Raw genomic sequence first — 21,760 nt, forward strand, 5'->3', positions numbered from 1 at the left:
CAAACGCAAAGAGACTGATTTTCACTGGAAGAAGGTCAAACTGATGGGGAGGAAGCTTGTTACAGTGTGACAATGTGGAATTAGGTTCCACAAACAGTTATATAAACACTTAACAATATACTGTATTAATATTTCCAAAAAGCATGGACACTGCCTGTTCTGCTCTTATGCTCTTTTTTCCCTGACCCTTTTGTATTTGTTATCTTAGACAGGTCCTTTCCCCGTAATGATTATTGATTTAAAACCTACATTTGTGTGGTGCACTGATACATATAATACGTTTATGTTTATGGCAGGGTTCCCTTTAGTGTTTTTGGCACAGATATTTCCCTCTGCAGCATGTAAGGCGACTCCGATGTCATAAATCATTCCACAGGTGCAGGGCTATTGTCAGAACTCATATGTCCCTTTGCCTTTTCAACCCGGGAGGAAAGGGAGCCAAACACGTCCCTAAAAAACAATTTCCCTTCCCCTTCTTCTTCTCCCTGCACTGAATTTGTCAGTCCAGATTAATTAGATTCCATGTTGTGGTCATCTTCGTTTTTTTCCTCCTTCCATGCCTCTTTTCTTTTTCTTTGTCTTGCCTACAGTCCTTACCGCCATCCCGGCTCCATTTATCACATTGCCATCTCTACTCTGCCTTCCCCCTTCTTGCTGGGAAGCCATTAGAGCATCTCTGCATCGCCGCGGCCAGATTGCATTCCCGTCCCCGCTCGCGACATTTATCATCTTTTGTCCTAACTTTTTATCTGACCCTGCACTGTGTGAAGCCCTATCTGCAATACCCACTGTAATGAAACACTGGGAGGTGAGGCTCAAGTAAATAACCTAATTAAACCCAGCAAACAGGGACAAAGGAGGGAAAAGCACAAAAGGCCTTTGTGAGAGTGCCAGAGGAGGAACACTCACAGATGGCAGTGAGGAAGTCAGAGCAGTGATGTGGCGCCATGCCCATACCACCTTCTCTCCTCAGTATTTATAGTGTTTGTCCCGAGATGTCCGTGATTTGGACCAATAGTATGACAGTTTATCTTTATCTTGACAAAGCACTTATTACAAATCAAAATATGATGAATGTAAGAAAATAAATGCTTCTGTAGGACAAGGAAATATCTCAGTGATAAGCCCCAAAGTATTGAATAATGACTACTAAGAAGAAATCTATCCTCCCTTTCCAATTCTTAGGCAAAAGTCGAGTGAATTGGTCTCATTAGGGACAAAATGAAGAATGCCAAGCGTCATAGTTATCGGCGCACTGCTGCAAACAGTATCGAGTCAATACAGCAAAATGTCAGGAGGGCATTAGTGGGCAATTATTAATCCATATCAAGCTGGGATGGACAATTTAATTATTACCGAATCGATATTTCCAGATCTGGTACAGATGTAGAGCAGTGACCGGGCAGAGAGATCTGATAAGGGCAATGGGGGAACAGCTAAGTGCTTCTTTCTGCTTCTTCCAGTCACGGACACACACTTTACTGCAACTGGGTTAGTGGAAGTATACAAACAACTAGGTATGTAAAAGAAAAACATGATAAGATTCTTAAAAAGAAAAAAGCATCAGATAATAAATCCTAAAAATCTGCTATTGATTGAACGCTTGGCAGTTTGCAGATCATAACATTATAAAGATAAAACTGTTACTATGTTGACCAAGGATTGTGTTTCTTTCAGTATGGAGCTACTAAAATAGTGTATTTCACTAGCAAAGCTCAAAATGCAAGGTGCACTAGTGACAACACAATAGGTGCTCATCATTTGTCTAGCTATTATTATCAATTTACTGATAATATTGCTTACTTTCTGGTGGTACTCCCACTGTTCTGGATGCAAACTGAATAATCACTCTCATTGTATCTTAAGAAACTATCTCACATAATGTCAGTCATCCTTTGTGTGAGCGATGAAACAGAATGAGCGTTGTGTAACAGGCACTTGTGCGTTTCAAAGACGCCACACAATGAGCGCTGGCGAAGCCAAAGTAGCTGTCTCCCTGCAGATAGCAGTCATCTTCAGATAACAATACCCTCTCATGGTCTGTTTTGCTTTTTGTTTGCCATTATTGTGAATCCCATCTCATCCCTGAATCGCTTTAGTCACTATGCAACCAATTGATTACTGCTAAGTTGCCTGGACTGGGGTTATTTTCACAGTTTATTGCCTCACTGCATGCTGCAATGGATTATGATTTTAACATAAGATTGTATTTTTAGCTGACTTTTTCTTATAAACCTGCATTATTCTTTCATTTTCACTTGAATGTGTTCAATATAAAGCTTCAGTTTTCATTATAATAATACCAAAATGTTTGCACACCATTTAAAACTCACTTACTTCATGTGGCCTTGCGATGACGACTCAACGCTTTAATGGAAGTTGGTTGAAGTTTAATTTAAGACTAACACTTTTTTTAGAAAAAAGAAAGATCAAAATTGTGACATAGAATCCCAAATACAATATGTTTAATCTTTTTTAGCTTGACTTTCATCCACACATTTCCGATCTTTTCAAAAACGGTTGTGATAATTTCATGGCATGTCAGGAACCTTATCATATCTGCAGGATTAAAGTTGTAGGCGGCAGGATTACTTTTTGGAAATTATCTCTGAGCTTTGCAAAAGAAGAACAGTTGTGACTAAGCAGTGAAGAAACATGAAATACATCCCAGTATCTCATATTAACTTTGCCTTTCCTTCAATCCTGTCACCTCATCTGGTTTGAACATCTTTGAAAGTCAATCCATCCATTCTTTTATTTAATCTCCATCTAAGCTCTTTCTCCGTGTTTCACTTAAACATATCCTCAGATTCCAGATCTGTGGCAGTTCCCATTAGATTTATTTTATCTGTATTTAATTAATTTCACTTTTTAGCTGTCTTATCAAGTACTGTTACGGTCTTCTCTTGCTGCTTGTATATTGTACATATCGTACATCACTGAAGCAGCCCTTGGTTATTTTTAGCATAGGTCACAGTGGATTTTCGAGACCATCTGATCAGTGGTGCTCTTTGGCAGTAATGGAGAATGAAAGCATATTATTACAGATATGCCATATTGTCCATCTCTTGGATCCATTAGGTGTCCAGTGTGTGTTTGTGTGTGTGTGTGTGTGGAGAAAACAACACTATTTTTATACGAAATGTGTTTGGATACCCCATATGTTTTAGTTTTTCCATTATTTTAATACATGGCCATTTATATGTTGCTTGAGAATGATATTATTTGAATGCAGAATGAAAGCTAATGTGCCTTCATCTCATCCAGTCCTGTTTAACCAGGCTTTCAGTTTCACTTTGCTACCTGTGGACTGACTAATGTCTCCTGGGCGTCCCCATTCTCTTCAATTGGAGTTGGCATATTTTGGCCAAATACACAAATAAGGTTGTCTCTGTGGGACTTAATAGCAAAAACACAGTTTCCATAGACACTCTACTTGAATAATCACAACGGGGGGAAAAGAACAGCCAATTAAATTGCTCTCTGTAATAAGAGGCACCAGCTCAAGCAGTGTGAAATTGCTACGGCTGTAGGAAACATACAGTAGCAAGAGGAACATAATCCCTGATCATGTGTTGTTTTTCTTCTTGGGAAAATCTGACTTTGAAGGTGTACTTAAAGAAATCCATGTTTAAATCCTGACATCATCGCGTCTGCTGCACAGCCTTTTCCCCTTTTCTCTCCAACCCCACACATACTGAGGGAAGCAGATGAGTGGATTAAGGGATGACTCCGTAAGGATTGAGTGAGATCAAATTTAAGAGATTTGTGATTAAATATGTCAGACGGAGTGTTTGCATTAAGATTGGGACAAAGTTAAATATCACCACTCTTGATCCTAGTGTCCATCTCTGTTGTATCAATTATCTACACTTAATCTGAACTATCCTTCATCATGGCTAAAGTGATTGTGGTAATTCATTAGTTGATGGGAGAATGATGAATGTCATGAAATGCTGCACCAGGGGAGTTTTAAAGCTTCAGGGAAACACATTGTTCATGGTTGTTATGATGGATGCTGTATAAATGCCTCATAAATGTCCAGAGACCCTTTAGTAATTGTGTGTGTGTGTGTGTGTGCGAGAATGCATATGCTACAGTGTGGAGGGGGAAGCTTGGCTCAGTTTCAGCTGAGAAAGCCTATGGGTCTGTTTGTGGCCTCAGAGTGTTTTTGCCTCTCAATGGAAGCTTTCACTCTCATTTGCCATAACTAATAAACTCCACTCAAGCTGTGTGTCACAATAAATCTCAGCGACTCCGACGGCATGACTCACTTGCTGTTGCAGAGAGAGGGACAAGTTTGTGAATATATACGCACAAGAGTGAGTTAATGAGTGAGCAAACAAACAAATAGGGGGGCGGGGTGACAGAAAATAGTGACGGATGTAGTGTGTGCGAGTGTATAAGGTGAGAAAAGACTTTGAGCACTCACTCCATCACTCCCCTCAATGTAAATCAACTGTGACAAGAGGAGCTTAGGGCATAAAGATTCCCAATCGGCGTCAAGCGTTGCAGTGCTGTAGGTAAGGAGGTGGGGATGTAAGTTCTCTGTCTGGGACTGAGGGATCGCCCCGAGGCGCTGCATGGAGATGAATGGTTTAGACCATTAACCCCACTGCAGAATCCCAACACACCCCACAGGCACACAAATGCGCTGTGCCCAGATCAGTCCAATGTGTCGCACTCTGAAGACCCCCTGGAGTGAGACCAAAGCTGCAGCCCAGGGCCAGGTGTTTACCAACACAGGCGCACATCTCTCTCTCACACACACGCACACGCACACACACACACACACACACACACACACAAACTGCATGAGTTCTGGAGAATTCAAAAAGGTGATTTAACTGAACTTGTATTTACTACAAATGTGCACAAAAACCACTTCCCCTCCAAACACATATTCAACGAGGGAATATTTTTTGCCTTAAAGGTGGGGTAGGTAATTTTGGAGAAACCAGCTCGAGTGCGCTAGAATTTGAAAATACACAACCGGAACAAATCTGCCACTTCCTTACAGAGCCCCTCCTCCAACACACACGAACGCGCACATGACCAATGAGGGCACGAGATAAGTTTGTGCACAGATGGAAGGCTGACAGGCAGGTAGGCCATCCAGTTATTTTAGCCGGGCCGGCTAAAATGATTGGTCGTGCTTTTTACAGTACGACGGCTTCCACAGATGAAATCTTTTTATGTATTTATTGTCAAAGCATTTAATGTATTCATTGCTATCGGGATGTTAAGAGCATTCCATGGAATATAACAAAAAGTGTTTCTGAAATAAAAAAAATAAATAAAAAAAAGGAAATGTCTGGAGAAATAGACCATACAGTACTTGCTCGGTTAAAATGGAGCTGAAATCTTATTAACACCTTGTTTTGAGCATTTTTATTTATTCATGTTATGCCAAAGGAGTAACTTTGAGTGCTTATTTTTTTATTAAATATTTGAAACATTGATTCTTGCAGCCTCATGGACCCTTTGGCAACCAATAGTTATACGTGTATCCGTTTGACTTAAGGATGAACAGACTGGGTATTTGATTAATATGTTGATAATGTGACCTGCCCAATATATCTTTTAAAACCACAAAGGGGAAAATTGTAGTAACTGGCCTGCTTATGCAGAATGGATTAACAAGTCATGATGGTATGGCAGACAAGATCATGCTTTGGCCAAATCTGCATTAACTGACCATTTATTTCAGCAAACCAGGTACTGATAATGCAAATATGGCAATGCTCGCCACTTGATACCATAATGAAAATGTTGATCTTGAACATTATGGACGTGATCCATAAACATGTGAGTTGTATATTTCCTACTTTCATCATCTTAGTACAATTTCCCGCTCTGAGATTACCACACGTGCGGATGATATGTACTCCATCTTCTCATTGTTCTGCACACTGCGGTAAAACATCATCTGTGCAGGCAACGCTGACGTATTTCAGACTTGACTGGTCCAGTTATCCCATTACTGCAGCTACAGCATCAATCTATTAATTCCACTGTCACTGGGGCAATGTCACGAAACACCTGCATTGTTATACAGTTCACTGGCATAGAGTATGAAGGGTGATCAGATTTAGTACGTATGCCAGCAAGACCAGAATCATGCCAACTGTAAGCCCAGCAGATGCAAAACAGCTGGCATTGTGCTCAGCTCACCGGCTGATCCCGGCTTCAAAGGCAAGCTACAAGATACTCTTTGTGTGAGAGTGTGTATGTGAGAGACGTATAGAGAGCCAGTCTGGTGCACTGCGTTAACGTGGTCCTCTTTTGTTGTTTTGGCACCTTAATGGCTCAAAGGACAGATAGAGAGGCACCCGGCTGAGTGAAATCCATGCTATTTCACACTATGATAAAAGGTGGTATTCAAATATATGGATTTAGAGAAAGGGAATCTGGGAGTTTGTTGATTACAACTCAAACGGATTTACAATTTGGATTATGGAGCTTTTGTTCTGTCAATATTCCCACTCTGAGACATGAATGGTACAGCATGTTTAAATTGCCCCACCATTTTAAAGTCAATGTGTCTTGGAGACATAAGTGCACTTAAAGGCAACGTTAGTGGCTGCAGGCTAGCCTTTAATTACCCCTCTATATTGTATGTAAGTATCTGCGTTTCTTAAGAGTGGGAGGGTCAGGACTGGGCTGAAATTGCTCGTCTTTTGTGTGGTTCTGTGGTCTAAGTGCAAGGAAAAATGACTGCAATCCAAAGATGAGGCGAAAGGCACCAAATAATACACTTGTGCATAGCTGCCTTAGAAATCAGCATTCATGGAGTTAATAATGGCCCTGATAAAACCTTTAGACATAATTGCACAGTGTTGACAAGGAGCTGGTACAGGCTCCAAAGAAAATGGTAATGACTTCTTACTCATTTAGTTCAACCTGTGAGCGAGAAGCATCTTGCATGGCACTGATAACATTGTTTTTATCTCAGATTCCCAGTGTTGTCATAAGGTCTTCATCCAAACAACCAAATGGTAATTACCTGCTGGCAATCTCAGCGAAGGTGTTTTCACGACTTGGATCTGAAGTGTGAGCATGATGCGCTCTATCCTCTTGGAGATGTTGATGCTGTTTTTAAAGGCGTTCTGTGCTAAGGCGCGTTTTGAAATGAACGAGTGGAGCCAACAATGAGATTTCCACTTGAGCAGTGTCCGGCAGGATGATGAACGAGGGGGGTAGTCTCTGGGAATTAAAGTGATTTAACGTTGGATAGAAAATCTCTACTAGTTTAGTTTTCCCTTTGGTTATATGTCATTTTATGTGGAAAAACAAACATGTAGGATTGCATGTGTCTTTATTTGTGTGTTTAATTTGGTGTGCCAGGCAATGTGTGTGGAATATGTAGGCTGCAGCTCTTAAGAGTACATACGTCAGTTTGTGCTTGAATTAGTGTGTGTGTGTGAGCGTGGTGTGTATGTGGGACATGAGTGTAAAAGGGAACGGAATAGTCTCCATTTAAATCAAATTAGCATGCAGGCAAATTAAGCAGAGGGATTTAATTTGAGCTGTTGTAAAAATGTTAATTTCAGTACAGCCCGGAAGCTCATATGCAAATACAACACTATATTACAATAATTCATATTAGGCCAGGCATGCATAAAACACACATATTACAGGCTGATGTCATCTGGGGAATAGAGTATCATTAGCTCTCGGACTTGCTACAAGGTGATCCTGTTTAGGGGTGTGTGTGTGTGCATATGCATGTAATTGGGACTTTGTATCTATGTGTGTATCTTGTTGTTTTTGTGTGTTAGCTTAGATATACTTATCCAATCTGACTAGCATCTCCCTGATAAACACGCTGCACTACAAATCATCGTTATGATCATCTGCATTCCACCCACAAAATACTACATCTAAATGTAACCGGGGCAGATGCTGTTGGATTGTTACTGCAGCAGCACTGCTAAACAAACGACTCCTCACAGAGCAGGAGATGCTCTACGATCATAAATGTGTAGCTTTATAGTGAACATATGGGGAACTGATTCCTCTCACAGAAACAGAAAGATAATTGAATTCCTGTGTGAAATATGAGAACAACTTATCTGATGTTCACGTTAAAATGTGAGTAATTTTGCATCCGTGTGAACCCATCTTGCTTTTCTCCCTCTGAAATGGGTCAAAAGAAGGTCTGCATCAATAGACAATTTTCTGTTTTACGTCCCATGTGGTTCACCTTTGATTGCTAGCTCAAAAGGATTTGTACATGCGTTTGATGCCTGCATGCTTCTGCTGTACACACCCATAAGTGAGAGAGATGTGGCCTGGGTGTTAACATCTTAATGTTTAGAGAGGCTGGAGGGGCCTGTCGATACTAATTTGACGTGTTAAAGAGAGGCACGCTGGGACTCACCATGCCATCCAACAGAAAGGAGAGGAATCAATTAAAACACTATTAGGCCCATGTGTGACAGGGTCCGACATGGCATGGGGCAGAACGTGTGTGTGGGTGGAAGCCAGATTTCCCCTTTTAGCATTTTTAGATTATAAAAGTATTATTTGATAAGAAGAAAAAAAAATCCTTCGACAGTCAGCAGTTTTGAATCCTGCAGTTCAGCTGTACTGTAGCATAGGTCGTTGCATTATACACTATAGAGTTCATTTTAGGCTACTGTCATTGTTATTTTTTCCTCTTCTTCCCTGCCCAGGTGCAGATGTCAATGCTCCCCCTCTCCTCCTCTGATGCTTCCTTTTTGCGTCACTGTTAGCAGATGACACAGAGGAATTGTGTGTTGCCTCCCTGCTCTTCCTCTCTCGCGCGCTATGTCCCCTTGGCTCACCAGGGACAATTATGCCCTTCTTTCAAGCTATTGCCAAGCCCAATTTGCCACACAAATTAATTGGTCCGCATTTGAAGAGCGGGGGGGGGGGGACAGGGTGAAGGAGAAAACGAGAGGGAGCAGCAGAGAGAGAAGGCCAAAGACAAAACAATGACGAGAGAAAACAAACCATCAGAGCGACACAGAAACAACCCTCGAAGATCATTTCTGAATCCATCATGATCTCAACAGGAAATATTTGCAGGATTTGCTAGTGTTCTGGGGCTGAATGGCATTCTTCTCAAAAGGGGGCTGCAGTGTCCACTGGGTAGGACTGGCTCAGAGGAACGGGCCATCTGTTGAGCAGGCCGACTCAGCCATTTTCTGCTCTCTCATGTCTCATATCCTCCAGCATGTCGAAGGACAGCTCACACCCAAACGGATTAAAAGCACCAACAGAGGGCAGCTTTCCCTTTAGAGTACAGCCTGTGTTTGGTGCTGGGGGAGAAATCTGAAGCAGACTAAACTCAGCAAAGCTTTTTGGTTCTCAGCACACACCAGAGTGTCTGGGCTGGGTTTGCATGTGCAGAGGCACAGTGGAGGAAATAAAGGAGCAGCTCAGTCGCTGGAAGGGGCTGTTGCACTGCTTCCAAACAGCAAGGGGGAGAAGGTGGGGAGCAGACAAAGGCGCAGGCGGAAACACATTAGAGAGAAAAAGCCCAAAAAAGAAATGAGGAGACAATTGGCAAGAGAGTGATTAGGAAGAAAAACAATAGAAGGGAGCTGGGCAGGGGAGGAACAGACATGTGCAGGAGGGGGGAGGAAATATAAATCCCCAGGATAATGTGCTCTCTTACCTCGGATACAGACAGGGTACACACCTCACCCCCGTGACCCCCCCTGGCTCCCACACACACCCTCCGTCATTAACACAGCCACTCGTGAAAAGTTTGTTTTGGCTTTGAGATGATGACCCAGCACAGCTGTCTGAAGCAACAGCTGCCCACAGACACACTGCTAAAGGAATGACATTAATGGGGAGGGAGTTGGGTGGGTGGTGAGCACGGAGGCGTCAAGATTTGGAGGCTGCTGACGACACTTGTGCAGGTTTTTGTAACATGTGTGCTCGAGTGATATGTCTGGACACACGAGTGGAAGTTTTTGGCAATCGTGCTTTATCTCATTAAATGCCGTTATCTAAATTCACACTGCTCTGTAGAAGATGGGACTTTCTGAAAAGATTACTACTAAAGAGCCCCCTCAATGGTAACGTTTATCGACTGTTAACGCCATATTAGGAAGGTCTCGTAATTGAATTGTGTCAATAAATCCTGGGGCTGCACATAAAAAGGGGAATAAACGGAGAAAACATTTCTCCGCTTGCCTCGCACCCGCTGTGAGACATATGTGGCGGGAGCCAGGGAAGAAAAATAAAACACATTTGAGCAGATTGCAAGGAACATTTCTCAAGCAAAAAGTTGTGAATCCATCCCATCAATTTTACTTTGCGTAGCTCTGTTGTATATGACCTTGGGTGAATGATTCCTTCAGTCAAAGATATTTGGCTGAACTGAGGGGATTTCAGTGGGTGCGAAGGGAGCAATATAACTTTTATTCATCCCTCTGTGACTCCAGAAGCTAATGATTCATGGATCTTAGTGTAAAAAAAAAAGAACAGGGTGGGAGGGGGGTGCTGTGGTGCAGGAGCAGGGCTCAATGAGGTTTGAAAACTGTTGTCACACATCAATGGGCAGGTGTCTGATGTCAAGTAACTCAATTCCAATGACTTCTCATGATGAGATTCTCTGCTGGGGCCTGAGCATTGCTGGTTCACATCATAGTTTTGCAGCAGAAAATGAATTGTTGTAAAATAGGGACTGTCCAAAAACGTACCTTTTATTCTCACTAAATGCACCGTGGAGACTTCACAAGTTTTCACATTGCATTTGTGTCTCATACTTGTATTTTGGACCATAAATAGCTATAAAGTTGAGACTTGTGAAAATCTTTTGAAGTCAGATTTAAGGTGAGCACAGAGAAAAGTTGTCCTCACGGTTTAGTTTAGTAGACATTGTTCTCCCTTTGTGTCATCTTTGACTGTACTTTCAATTTAATATTGTTCATTAATATATCCAATACAGACAATGTATTTCCCCAAATAATTGTAATCTTCACACTGTCTCCATCATAGTACAGATCGGCATGTTTGTTTCATGAATACGTTTCATGCATTCATTAGGTATTTATATGAGTTGTTTGTGACTGACATGAAGTATTGATGTGTCTGATGAATGAAAGATAAGCCCCTTACCCCCAGCACAGCAGTATACAACACTTGAAGGCCGTGAAAGCCGAGGGTTCACTTACTTTGAGCGTCGGCGAGGTGCAGGAGCAGACCCAGGGCCAGCAGCAGTGGCAGCAGCAGCGTGGGTCTGGCTCTGTGCATGGTGGGACAGCTTGGCACCAGCATGCTTTGGCAGCCTCAGTGGAGCTGGCTCACAGAGCCCTGTGAGTCAGTCTGGTCTGATTTCTCAGATGCAGGGTATTCACAGCCTAAGCAAGGCAAGGAGGGATGGGGAGAGGGAGGAAGGGAGGGAGAAGGAGAGAGAAACAGAGTGAATGAAACAAAGCTGTTTGGCTCCACAGGTTTTATCTATCCCTGCACATTTCTGACATACCCCCACACAGCCTCGGCTGGAGCTGACAGAGGAGAGGAAGAGGCTGATGTGCTCACGGGGTATGTTCTGACAGTTCTCTAAATGGAATAGTCACTTCACACAATGCGTGTGCACGTGTGCATGAGAGGCAGAGCGATAGAGGGAGAAACCACGCAGATGAAAGCGTGGACTAATACGATTTTGTCTTCACAGCTTTAGTCGCGAGCACCAATTAAATTCGCTGTATAATAAGAGTACATTTTAAGCCCTCCTCAGATCAGTGTTGATATCTGTTTCACATTAAAGCGCCTCTGTAGCAAGTCGGGAAGCACAGGAAATGTTCATACATTTTCCAAGCTTTTTCATAGTTTTGCAAGACAATTTGACTTCTGAGAAACTACTGAGACTTTCTTTCTTTAAAGTATAACACAAGATAAGACTGCTGTCTTTTAGTTACATTATGATACACACATGCAACAAACCAATTCATCTAATGCTTCTCATGCCACATGTATGTAATCCATAGCTGATGCTTTAATAGCTCTAAATAAGGATACAAAGTGATGGATTAGCTTAGCTTTAGCACACACACACACACATTTTCACTTTAGCACCGATCAAACAACTCATGAAATCTATAAAACAGAGTGGCCAAGTGTGTCCATTCATGCTTCTGCCCTTTATTTAAGGGCCACTATATTGGCTGTGAAAATCAATGTGATACAGTGAGCCAGTATTAGCTGCAGACGCGCTCTATCCCTTGTCATCCATTTGCTTAAGCCACAGCTTGATCCTCAGTGATGGATGCTCTGCGGTAGACTTCGGCTTGTGTCACGGCTCCCAGCTAATCCAAGTGTGTGAGCTTTGATGACATGCTGAACTGCTGGTTAGCATGCTAGCAGGTTTGCATTTGTTCTGCAGGGTACTGTTGTTTTCAGATATTTCAGACTCTTCAAGCTCCGTGAGATCAAAGCCGTTTGATGTCTTGAAGTTTGGGGCACTCTGCTGCTTAAATAACTGTTTCATCAGGAGGCAGCAATATTACTTATTTTGCTAGATATAATAATTTATTGCACTGTTAATCTGCAGATTTGACCACCTCCCAATGAAAAACAAGGAAAACAAGCCCCCCCAAGCACGATCAGCAGGCCCAATTATGACAAAGTAGCTCATTTCCCTGTTACCAATCATCCTCTTTCTCGCCCCTAGCTCTCCCTCTTTCATTTCTGTGGGCTGTAAATGGCAGAAAAGACGGGAAGATAGCGCACCTGTCACACTCGATTTGTGTTGGGGGGAGATAGACACGACTACCTGTCTCCCAGCGCCGTAGGGCTAGCAACAAGCGCAAGAGCGGGGGACGCGTGGGGCGAAGGGAATCAATTTGAAGCAATCTCATCCCCCGCTCACACCACCACCGACACACAAACACAATATACATATACATACACACTAGACAGAAATGTCACATGAGCAGTGTTTGTAGCGACTGTGAATTAGATTAGAATCAATTTGAGTGAAAAACCTGAGCAGGGCGTCAGGGGACAGAGCTGCAGCGTGATCGTCCTCCACTCATTGTTTTACACATCTGACCAACCAAATCTAGCTGAAAGCCTTTGAGTTCATTAATGTGCAAATGTACATAATGACATGACACTAGGCAGCACACAAGAAACTGTACTCAGCAGCCCCCCCCCCCCCTCTTTCTCTGATCACGCCCGACACACACACACGCTGATAGAGGCAAAGAGAACCATCTGTATGTTGTGTAACCACCGGTGTGACAACCGAGAGGCTGCCATTTGAGTAAATACAAGGAGAAGCTAATGTAAGCACAGCTAAAACACCCTGCAAAAACCTTGATTTATACCAAAAATGAAAGCAATTATATCCGGTGTTGATTTGTGGTGTTCATTTTTACAAGAAAATTGCACTGTAGATCCTTCCTAATGCGTGGAGGGGAGAAGCGCCACCTGGCAGACCTGGCACAGAAGCAGCAGTATTGTTATCTCACAATGGATTTACTGTAGTCTAAATGCTGCAGCTTTTTTTGTTGTAAAAGCTTGTGCTCATGCGTGTGTAATTGCATGTATGAGCATGGGTACACATTATCCTTTCCGCTCCCATGTGTCAACATAAATAGGCGTCACCACCTTTGCTCATTTTATCCCCAACATGGCCATTTTACTCTTCAACTCCACGTTCATACATTTGGTGGCATTGATGCTTCCATTGAACATTTATTACAATAGAAGGGAAAAAAACTATCTTGTCTGTCTTCCTGAGCCCCTGGTGGTATTATTGTGTTCCTATTCAGTGGTGCTTCATTCAAAGGATTTTGCTGCTGATAGCAATCATGCATTATTAAACAAAGCCTGACAACATGCACAATGTTAATTAGAAAAGGGGGGAGTGTGTGGCAAGAAAAAGAAAGGGGCTGTTGAGCTGTCTACTCTCTCTCCTTATTCATGATCCTTATCAGAAATGTGAAAGAGAAGGAGGGTTGGATGTTTATACTCTCCATAATGGTTCGTCTCTGTTCTCATTTCAGTGCGTGTTTGGTATTCTGCTCCATTTAGACAAGCAATAATACTGAGGGCGAAAAAAAATAAGAGAATCAGTCATATTTATCATATATTCCAGTAAACTTGTCATGGGAAAGGATGCAGGCAGAATGGTTATGAGCAAGCAACAGCAGGTTCACAACATCAGCTTCATGGTAGTTTGGTCTTTCCATGTTCTCGCACATGCTGTGATATTTTGGCAACCCGAGTACAAAGCAGTGGGGAACAAGTGCTGACACAAGATTGCTACTGATGGCGGCGTATTTAACTAATCCAACATGGGGCTGAGCAGAACAGACCTACCACATTATGCCCGTCCTTCGTGCAAGTTCCCCTTTGGCCGGCTCCGGGGAATGTTTTAAACGGGGTGTTTTTAATTTCAGGCTCATGCACAAGCTGAATTGAACTTGAAGTAAAGAGTGGATTCACAATATGTTATGCTAACAGACCAAAGCAGCCACAAGAATGCCACCAAATCTATTAAGGCCAACTCTCTGTAATTAGCTCAACACATGCAAGGATGAAGCGCGGCAAAACAGCCGAGGATGTGATCCATACTGCACCAGGTCTCATGCCCAGCCAGGCACAGCAAATAGGAATTTGTTTCTTTTTATGAGGCAGGACTTTCTATTTCCCTCAGGACCAGCAGACTTGGAGAATGCAGTAATTACCCCCCCCGCACGCACACTTTGAGACTAAAATGATATGCAGGGCTGTAGCTCTGCAAATATCTCTGTGATCTCTCTTCTTGAAGCACTTTAAAGTGTAAGTTAAGCAGCAGAGAGGAGGAGAAGAGTCAGTACTCCAACAGCGCTCTTTTTTTTACTGTTGACATGGCGCATAATAAACATATTTTCCAAAAATACACCCTGATAAATGCACAATAGTTTACGCTAGCAGAGGAAAGCACAGTAGGAATTTCACAGGATTGATGTCAACATTGATATTTTAGATTACTTAATATTATCTTAATAAAACACAATCAATGAACATCATAGTCAACATGCTGCTGCAATATTGCATCAGAACCAATTTGTTTTGTAGAATTCAATCTTATTGCAAATCAAGACATTCTTTCGACAGTATTTATTTGTCTTTCTTGTTATTGCTTTCAACTTTGCTCCGTACTTTTTCTAATTATATGCAGACTTCATTAATTAACAATATTTCCAACAATTAAATAGTTATTAGATGGATAATAAACAAATAGCTACCAGTGTCATTACACAAATCATCTATCTGATTATCATTCCAAAGTTGTTGAGTTATTCAGCATTTGTTTAGCAAATGCAGGACATAATTGATCATTTACATTCTACTGCTATATTTTAGATTAGGGAAAACATACATAACAATGATGTATGAAAGTCAGGTTTAAAATAAGTTTAATATAAAAGTTAGGTCATATAAAATAGGTACCCACATCGGTACCACTTTACAATAAGACTACCCTTATGAAGGATTCATAAAGGGTTTATAATTAGGTTATTAATTAGGTTGTAAACACTTTATTAATCATTACGAACCATTTATAAACCAGTTCTAACATAGTTTTCATACGTCAACACAGGCTCACTATTTGGCAAGATGACTAAGCCTTATATTGGCACTAGCTTACTTTGTCTTCTTCATCAGCCAACATCCTTGGTATCTGTTGTTCACTGAGTTGATTCTCCCCCCATCCATCTTGATGTTTCTTGGCATCTCTTTATGACCATTTATTTATGAGTTACTAACATTTATAACTGCCAAAAGGGAGCCTTGTAAAGTGTAAAACACATTCCCATTTTTTATGGGTTACTACCATTTCTAATTTTGTTAAGTTATATTAAGCCTTAAAGTTATGCATAAATTAGGGCGTGGTCGCATTGAGTGACAGGTAATTCCAGTGACTGCTGTTGTTAGCTTCCTGTCTCTCTGCTAGCAGCTCCGTGATGCTACAGGGGCTCTGCCTGCTCAACTCATCCGAGGAACATAACTTGAACTCGGCCGTGTTTGTTGTGCTGGTGCCTTGTGGACTATTCTTCATGCTTATATCGGACTATTGTGACTCGCTTTGTGGTTAAAACAGACGGTGCATGAATGCGGTTTTGCGGTAAGTGAAATTTGAGTACTTTATTTATGTGTTGCTTATGTTTTTAGTCAGCTAACGTTAATTAATGTTAAGGCTTGGGTTAGCATGTAAGCAAGTGGTAGCTACATCTGTGCTAACGATGCTAATCGTAGCCTCCAAGTTAAAACGTAATAGAGAAGTGTTAAGCATTAAGTGGGATAATACTGTAGAATAAACGGCTTCTGTTGGAGGTTGGTAAAATAAGGTCATCCTTGTAAGTTAAAGATATATTTTATTATATTTTATAAAGGTCACTTTATGCATTGCTAAGGTTAATTTAAATTCGCTATGATCGATTATGTAGACAAGCTAACGTCAAAGTAGTGTTGAAGAGCGGCGTAGTGTATGTGAAATCAACCTCACAATAAGATGTGTGTATATTACAAATAATAATGTCATATTTCTAGATGATTACTTAGATATTCCAATATGGTTGGTTGAGCTGGAGTTCATTATTGAGCGTACACGTTAACGTCAGTCATATCTGAAGAACGAACCCAAACGTTGTTCTTTTTATTAATTGTATTACCAAATTGGTATCAAATAAATAGTAAGCATTGGTAATACAAATGCTGATAAAGTAAAATATTTTATTTGAGTATTTGTGTCTGGGAGAAGGTACTGTACCCAGTTCCTATGCTCGTCAGTTATAGACTGGGCTTTCTTGTACAAGAGAATACAATTTTTTTAAATCAACCATTACTGTATAATTATCCTTAAATTATGTTATACAATGCACCTAATAAACAAGTATGGCATTTTGAAACATGTTGTGCAACAATTTCTACTGTAATTTGTGTGCATTTTGCACGATCAAGATGCCACCTTGTCCCTCTGATTAGACGGCATGTTAAGTCAGGAAGTAGCATTATTAGTGATGGAGGGCATACAGGAGAGTGCTGAGTAACATGGGGTACAACCACTACACCATAAACCACAGCAGGTGGTTTGCGAACCCCCAGACGGCAGTCGTATCCAACATATAGAAAGAGCTTGGTCGACCGTCAAAGGACATGTCCGTAGACTGAGAGGAAACCGTACAGAGAGTTTGTTGGAGGAACACCTCAAGGTTCTTGAATGGTCATCTTGGCTTGGCTCTGCTCACCCGGATGGACTGCTTGGACGCTTGTTCAAGGATATACACAAAGCCTTTCCAGTCTGAGTACCATTATGTCTTACCAAGTCTTTCATTTATGTCTGAGAAAAGCTTTTATGTTTAAATATGTGTATCAGTCATACTAAATAGTCATTATTTTGAGTCCTGATTTTCTTCATGTGTGAATACAATGTTTTGCTTGGTTCTGTTGCATCTTACTTTGCATTTCATGTGAAAAAGGTGTATTACAGTAGGTAAGCGTGAATGTTATAACTCATTCATAAATGGACATGTGTATTAAACTTAAAAACAACGCACCCTTTCAGTAGTTATAAATGTTAGTGACTCATCAATAGATGGTAATGTATTTCACACTTTACAATAAGGCTCCCTGTTACCAATTATAAATGGTAGTAACTCATTAATAAATGGTGATATGTGTCACACTTTACAATAAGGCTCCCTTTTGGCAGTTATAAATGTAACTCATTCATAGATGGTCATAAGAGATGCCAAGAAACATCAAGATGAATGGGGGGAGAATCAACTCGGTGAACAACAGATACCAAGGATGCTGGCTGATGAAGAAGATGAAGTAAGCTAGGTAGCCAATATAAGGCTTTGCAGTACAGATAAATGTGGGCTCACTATTTGGCAAGCAACCGGTCACAGTTGCCCTATTTATCTCATGTCTTATAAAAGCTTATTAATGATTTATAAAGCGTTCACAACCTAATTAATAAATTAATTACAAACTATTCGTAAACCCTTTATAAGGGAAGTCTTATTGTAAAGTGGTACCTACACATCTCCCTCCTCGTGAGTGAATAATTAGGTGACCGGGCTTTTGTTTTGTCTCTTTCTGAGAAATCAAAGTTGTCGTGGCATCAAAGTTGGCAAGTGAGCAGGGATAAGGAGAATACACTTCATTGATCATAATTTGGGAAATTGTTTAAATTAAGGCTTCAAGATCAAAGGGCATAATAGGGCACCCGCATCCAATTTGGAAACAGTTAAAAATGGCCGTCTGTGACAGCGCCCCCCTCCACTCACAGTGCCCAAAGGGTTTTTCTTTTAACTATCATATGACAAGAATTATAAAATAAGCTTATCAAAGGCACAGCTTCCCACCCTCACACATCTACTGCCTTTGCAATCCCCACTTCCTCATCAAGAGGGGTTAAGTTTGGGTGAAGTCACAATGTGTTTCACATTTTATCTTTTATTTTTATTTCTTTAACACCAAATCTCTTATGTGAACTTTTTTCTTCTTTTTTTCTTCTGTGCATTTTTACTGTTTTCATCTCCTGCTACTTTTCTTCCGCCCGCGATGCTGTGATTTAAGAGCGAGTGACAAGGCCGTTTCTCACACATCGCTCCCGATCAGCCGGCATGTGTAATAACAGCCCTCAAGCTAAGCTAAGCTATGCCCTCAAGTGCAGCCTCCACATGAAAGACCCTGACAAGCTCACATCAGAGGAGTTTATTTGCTTTACTTATTTATTTTCTTTCCCCCCCTCCCTTTTTGCCTCTCCTGACCTCCCTCAAACAAGCCTCCCACGGTCATAAACCATCCTCTGGGTGGTGCCGCCTGAGAAACTAAGTCAGGGTTTACAGTTCTGCCTGCAAGACAGCCTCATGTTTGACAAGCAAATGCAGCCAATGCTGTAACTGATGGTTGTATCTATACTGTATCTGTTTTCTTATCAGCCATCACAAAACACACAGCAGGAAGCTAATTGCATCTGATGACATTTGTCTTTTATATAATTGCTTTAAAAGCACCTGCTGCGGCTGGAGGACATGAAGCTATCACAATCCCATCTCAGCTGTGTGTCCACTGCAAATTAGTGCCAGGAGATTTCAAAGCCACCCCCCCCTTTGCTATCTGCACAATGATCCAGACTTTTAAATGTCACCCCCACAAATAGAGTAAAAAAGCATTTATTCACCTCGCTCTTGAACCATTTTATAATATTATTGTGCCTTTTATGTAAGAGTTTCCCGTGTTTTGCAAATGATTGTAGTAGAGGTTAGAGATCTTCATCTAGCTGTAAAAACAAGATTGTACTGGAAAACACAGGTCAAGGAGAGAATGTTGCAATTTGAAAACTGTGACCATGTTTGGGTCCAAAGAGCAAGGTTGTGTCCTCATGAGAATCCAGCCAACCCAAACTGACCTTGATCTCACACATTTGTATCTAAAATCAACTCACAAACACTCCTCCTCCTCCTCCCACTCCTTCTGTGTACTCTTTTTGTTTTCAGCAGCCTTGACTTTTCTTTCTACCTGCTCACCACTTATTTTTTCTCATTTTCTCTCTTCGCCAATCTTCCTCTCTCCTCCCATTCCTCTCCCCACGTTTCCCAGCAGCTGTTGGGTTAGGATGGATGGTCCCCACAGTGCAAGACCCTGACCTGCAGTCTAGTGACTGATTATCTCACTGCCCTGTTGTGCTGCTCCCTGAAAGATTACCAACACACAGAGCACACACACAAGGTTACACAGCTATTGGGTGAGCTTTAAGGACGTGGAGGAAGTGAGAAAACGCAACATATTTCATCTTTGTCTGCATTATCACGTCCTTTGACCTTGATGGCACAGTGAACATACTACCTATTGAACTCTAATGGACGCCACTAATGCCTTTTCAATGTGCAACAGATAAAAGCAGTACCATCCGCCTGTAGGAGCGTGTGTGAGCTGTGTACACTATTCAAATGATTGCCTGCTTGTTGGGCGGCCTTCTCTTGTGTTGGCTTGTCACAGTGTGGGCGGCTACTGTATCACCAGCAGGAGCCACTTTGGGTCATGCTTGACCTTGTGCATCAGCATTTAGTACGAGAAAAATGCTTGTTATCATGTAAACAGGATGAATCTTAAGGAGGAAAAATGGTAGACGCAGCAGCAGCAGCCAACCTGGAATGGATGGGATTAAATGTATGCCGCATGAACAGGGGAGGGCTAAATCATGTTACATATTATGAACCAGGGAAAAAGAAAGAGGAATGAGGGGCGGGTGAAGCAGAGGGGTGGAACTATAATGGATAAGGGGAGCAACGAGGCAAGGAGGCAGAGAGGAAGGGGGAGGAGGGGAGAGAAAGGAAGGAGGCGAGGAAGAAGGGAGGGAGAGCGTGCTGTAGGGAGGGAAGCAAGGGAATGTGCCTCACTGCCAGCTTTTGTCAAGCTCCGTCGGTGCTTGTACGCCAATAGAGGCAGCGAGAGATGAAGGAAAGGAAAGAGGAATGAGAAACAGGCTCTGATGAAGAGGAGATTATAGTTTTGAGGATTGTCCAAAGCCATTGTTTCCAACAGGTACCTGAACCTGGCACCTTTTAAAAGAACAAACTGGTGCTTAGGTCTGCATCCAATCAACAAAATCCCGCCTAAAAACATGCAACTCCTACACATACATGCTCAAAGATGTAAAGTCAGGCAGGCATGTGCACAAATAGCCTCACAGAAGCAGAGAACAGGCACACATAGCCTTTCACCACATGCTCCTGGCACTTTGACATCTACCCCCAACACAGCAACGGTCTGTGGGAGGATGAATAATCTGACTTCCGTGAGGCAGAGAAAATGAGAGAGAGGAAGAAGGGTGAGAGGGAGGTTTTTCCCAGCCAGAGCTCATGTAGTTTTATGGAAAACACAGAGCCCACAAACAGACAAAACAGCATTCCTTTGCAAACGCCGCCATGGCAGGAACATCAGACTTCTGTGGAAAATAACTGAATAATGCAGCGCTGGGAATTGTGTTGCCCCCTAATACATAAGTCAACGACAATATGCTTCCTTATCTTTTTGAAACAATTGAACACCAAGGTACATTGTGCAGCAGTGACATTTTAGTGGCTTTTGTACACAAGCCAAGCCGTTTGGTATGTAAATGCACTACTTAGGCATACATGAAGGATGTAAGGAGCCGCTCGGGGCATACACGTTACACTCATAGGGCAGCAAAATAATTAAAATGCCAAGTGTCTCCCATTATCTAAATGCTAATTTGCGTTGATATACCCCGAGCTAAAATGTAACGCCACATTATGGTGGCTGTACTGCACTAAGGCAACGACGAGTACATTAGGCGATACTGCAGATGTTTCAATAAATGCACACCTCATATGATCGTTTGCATCGATTCAAGTCGAGTTGTCCTGCCTCCTCTGATTTACAGGCAGCTAAAAGGTGAATATGTTGCCCTTTCAATATAATGTATGTATTATTGTATGTTTCCAAATGTGTCTGCAGAGCTGGTCAAACTGATGTTCATTTGGACAATGACAGACATTATTTTTTTCAGTGTATTATGAACACTGGTGCTTTTAAGATTACTCTGATTCAATAAGAAATCCAGCAGCTTATCAAATCGTTTTTGAATGACAATACGTCCGTACCAGAGAGGGCAACGCGACAAAAAAATATTATCACAGTTTTAGCTGAATACACAGATATGAGTGACATTGTGTTGTTTCTGCTTTTCCATCTACATCTTGATAAGGCTCTCAGAGGACATGTAGAGTGTGGATGAACAGCATTTTAT

The 21,760-nt window shown here is 41.7% G+C and overlaps 1 protein-coding gene across 32 annotated transcripts in view; it reads right to left on the bottom strand.

The window, feature by feature from the left end:
• The window catches only part of LOC117487805 (receptor-type tyrosine-protein phosphatase delta-like), a 319,630-nt gene that overhangs the window by 73,599 nt on the left and 224,271 nt on the right, over positions 1 to 21,760 (bottom strand). For all 32 annotated transcript variants that reach the window (XM_034136510.1, XM_034136512.1, XM_034136497.1 and 29 more), the window contains one exon: positions 11,157 to 11,342. In XM_034136510.1, the coding sequence (XP_033992401.1) occupies positions 11,157 to 11,259 (103 nt within the window). In that variant the 5' untranslated portion in view covers positions 11,260 to 11,342. The remainder of the gene's footprint in view (positions 1 to 11,156; positions 11,343 to 21,760) is intronic.

This window comes from Trematomus bernacchii, unplaced genomic scaffold (genome assembly GCF_902827165.1).
Source record: "Trematomus bernacchii unplaced genomic scaffold, fTreBer1.1, whole genome shotgun sequence".
Taxonomy (NCBI): Eukaryota; Metazoa; Chordata; class Actinopteri; order Perciformes; family Nototheniidae; genus Trematomus; species Trematomus bernacchii.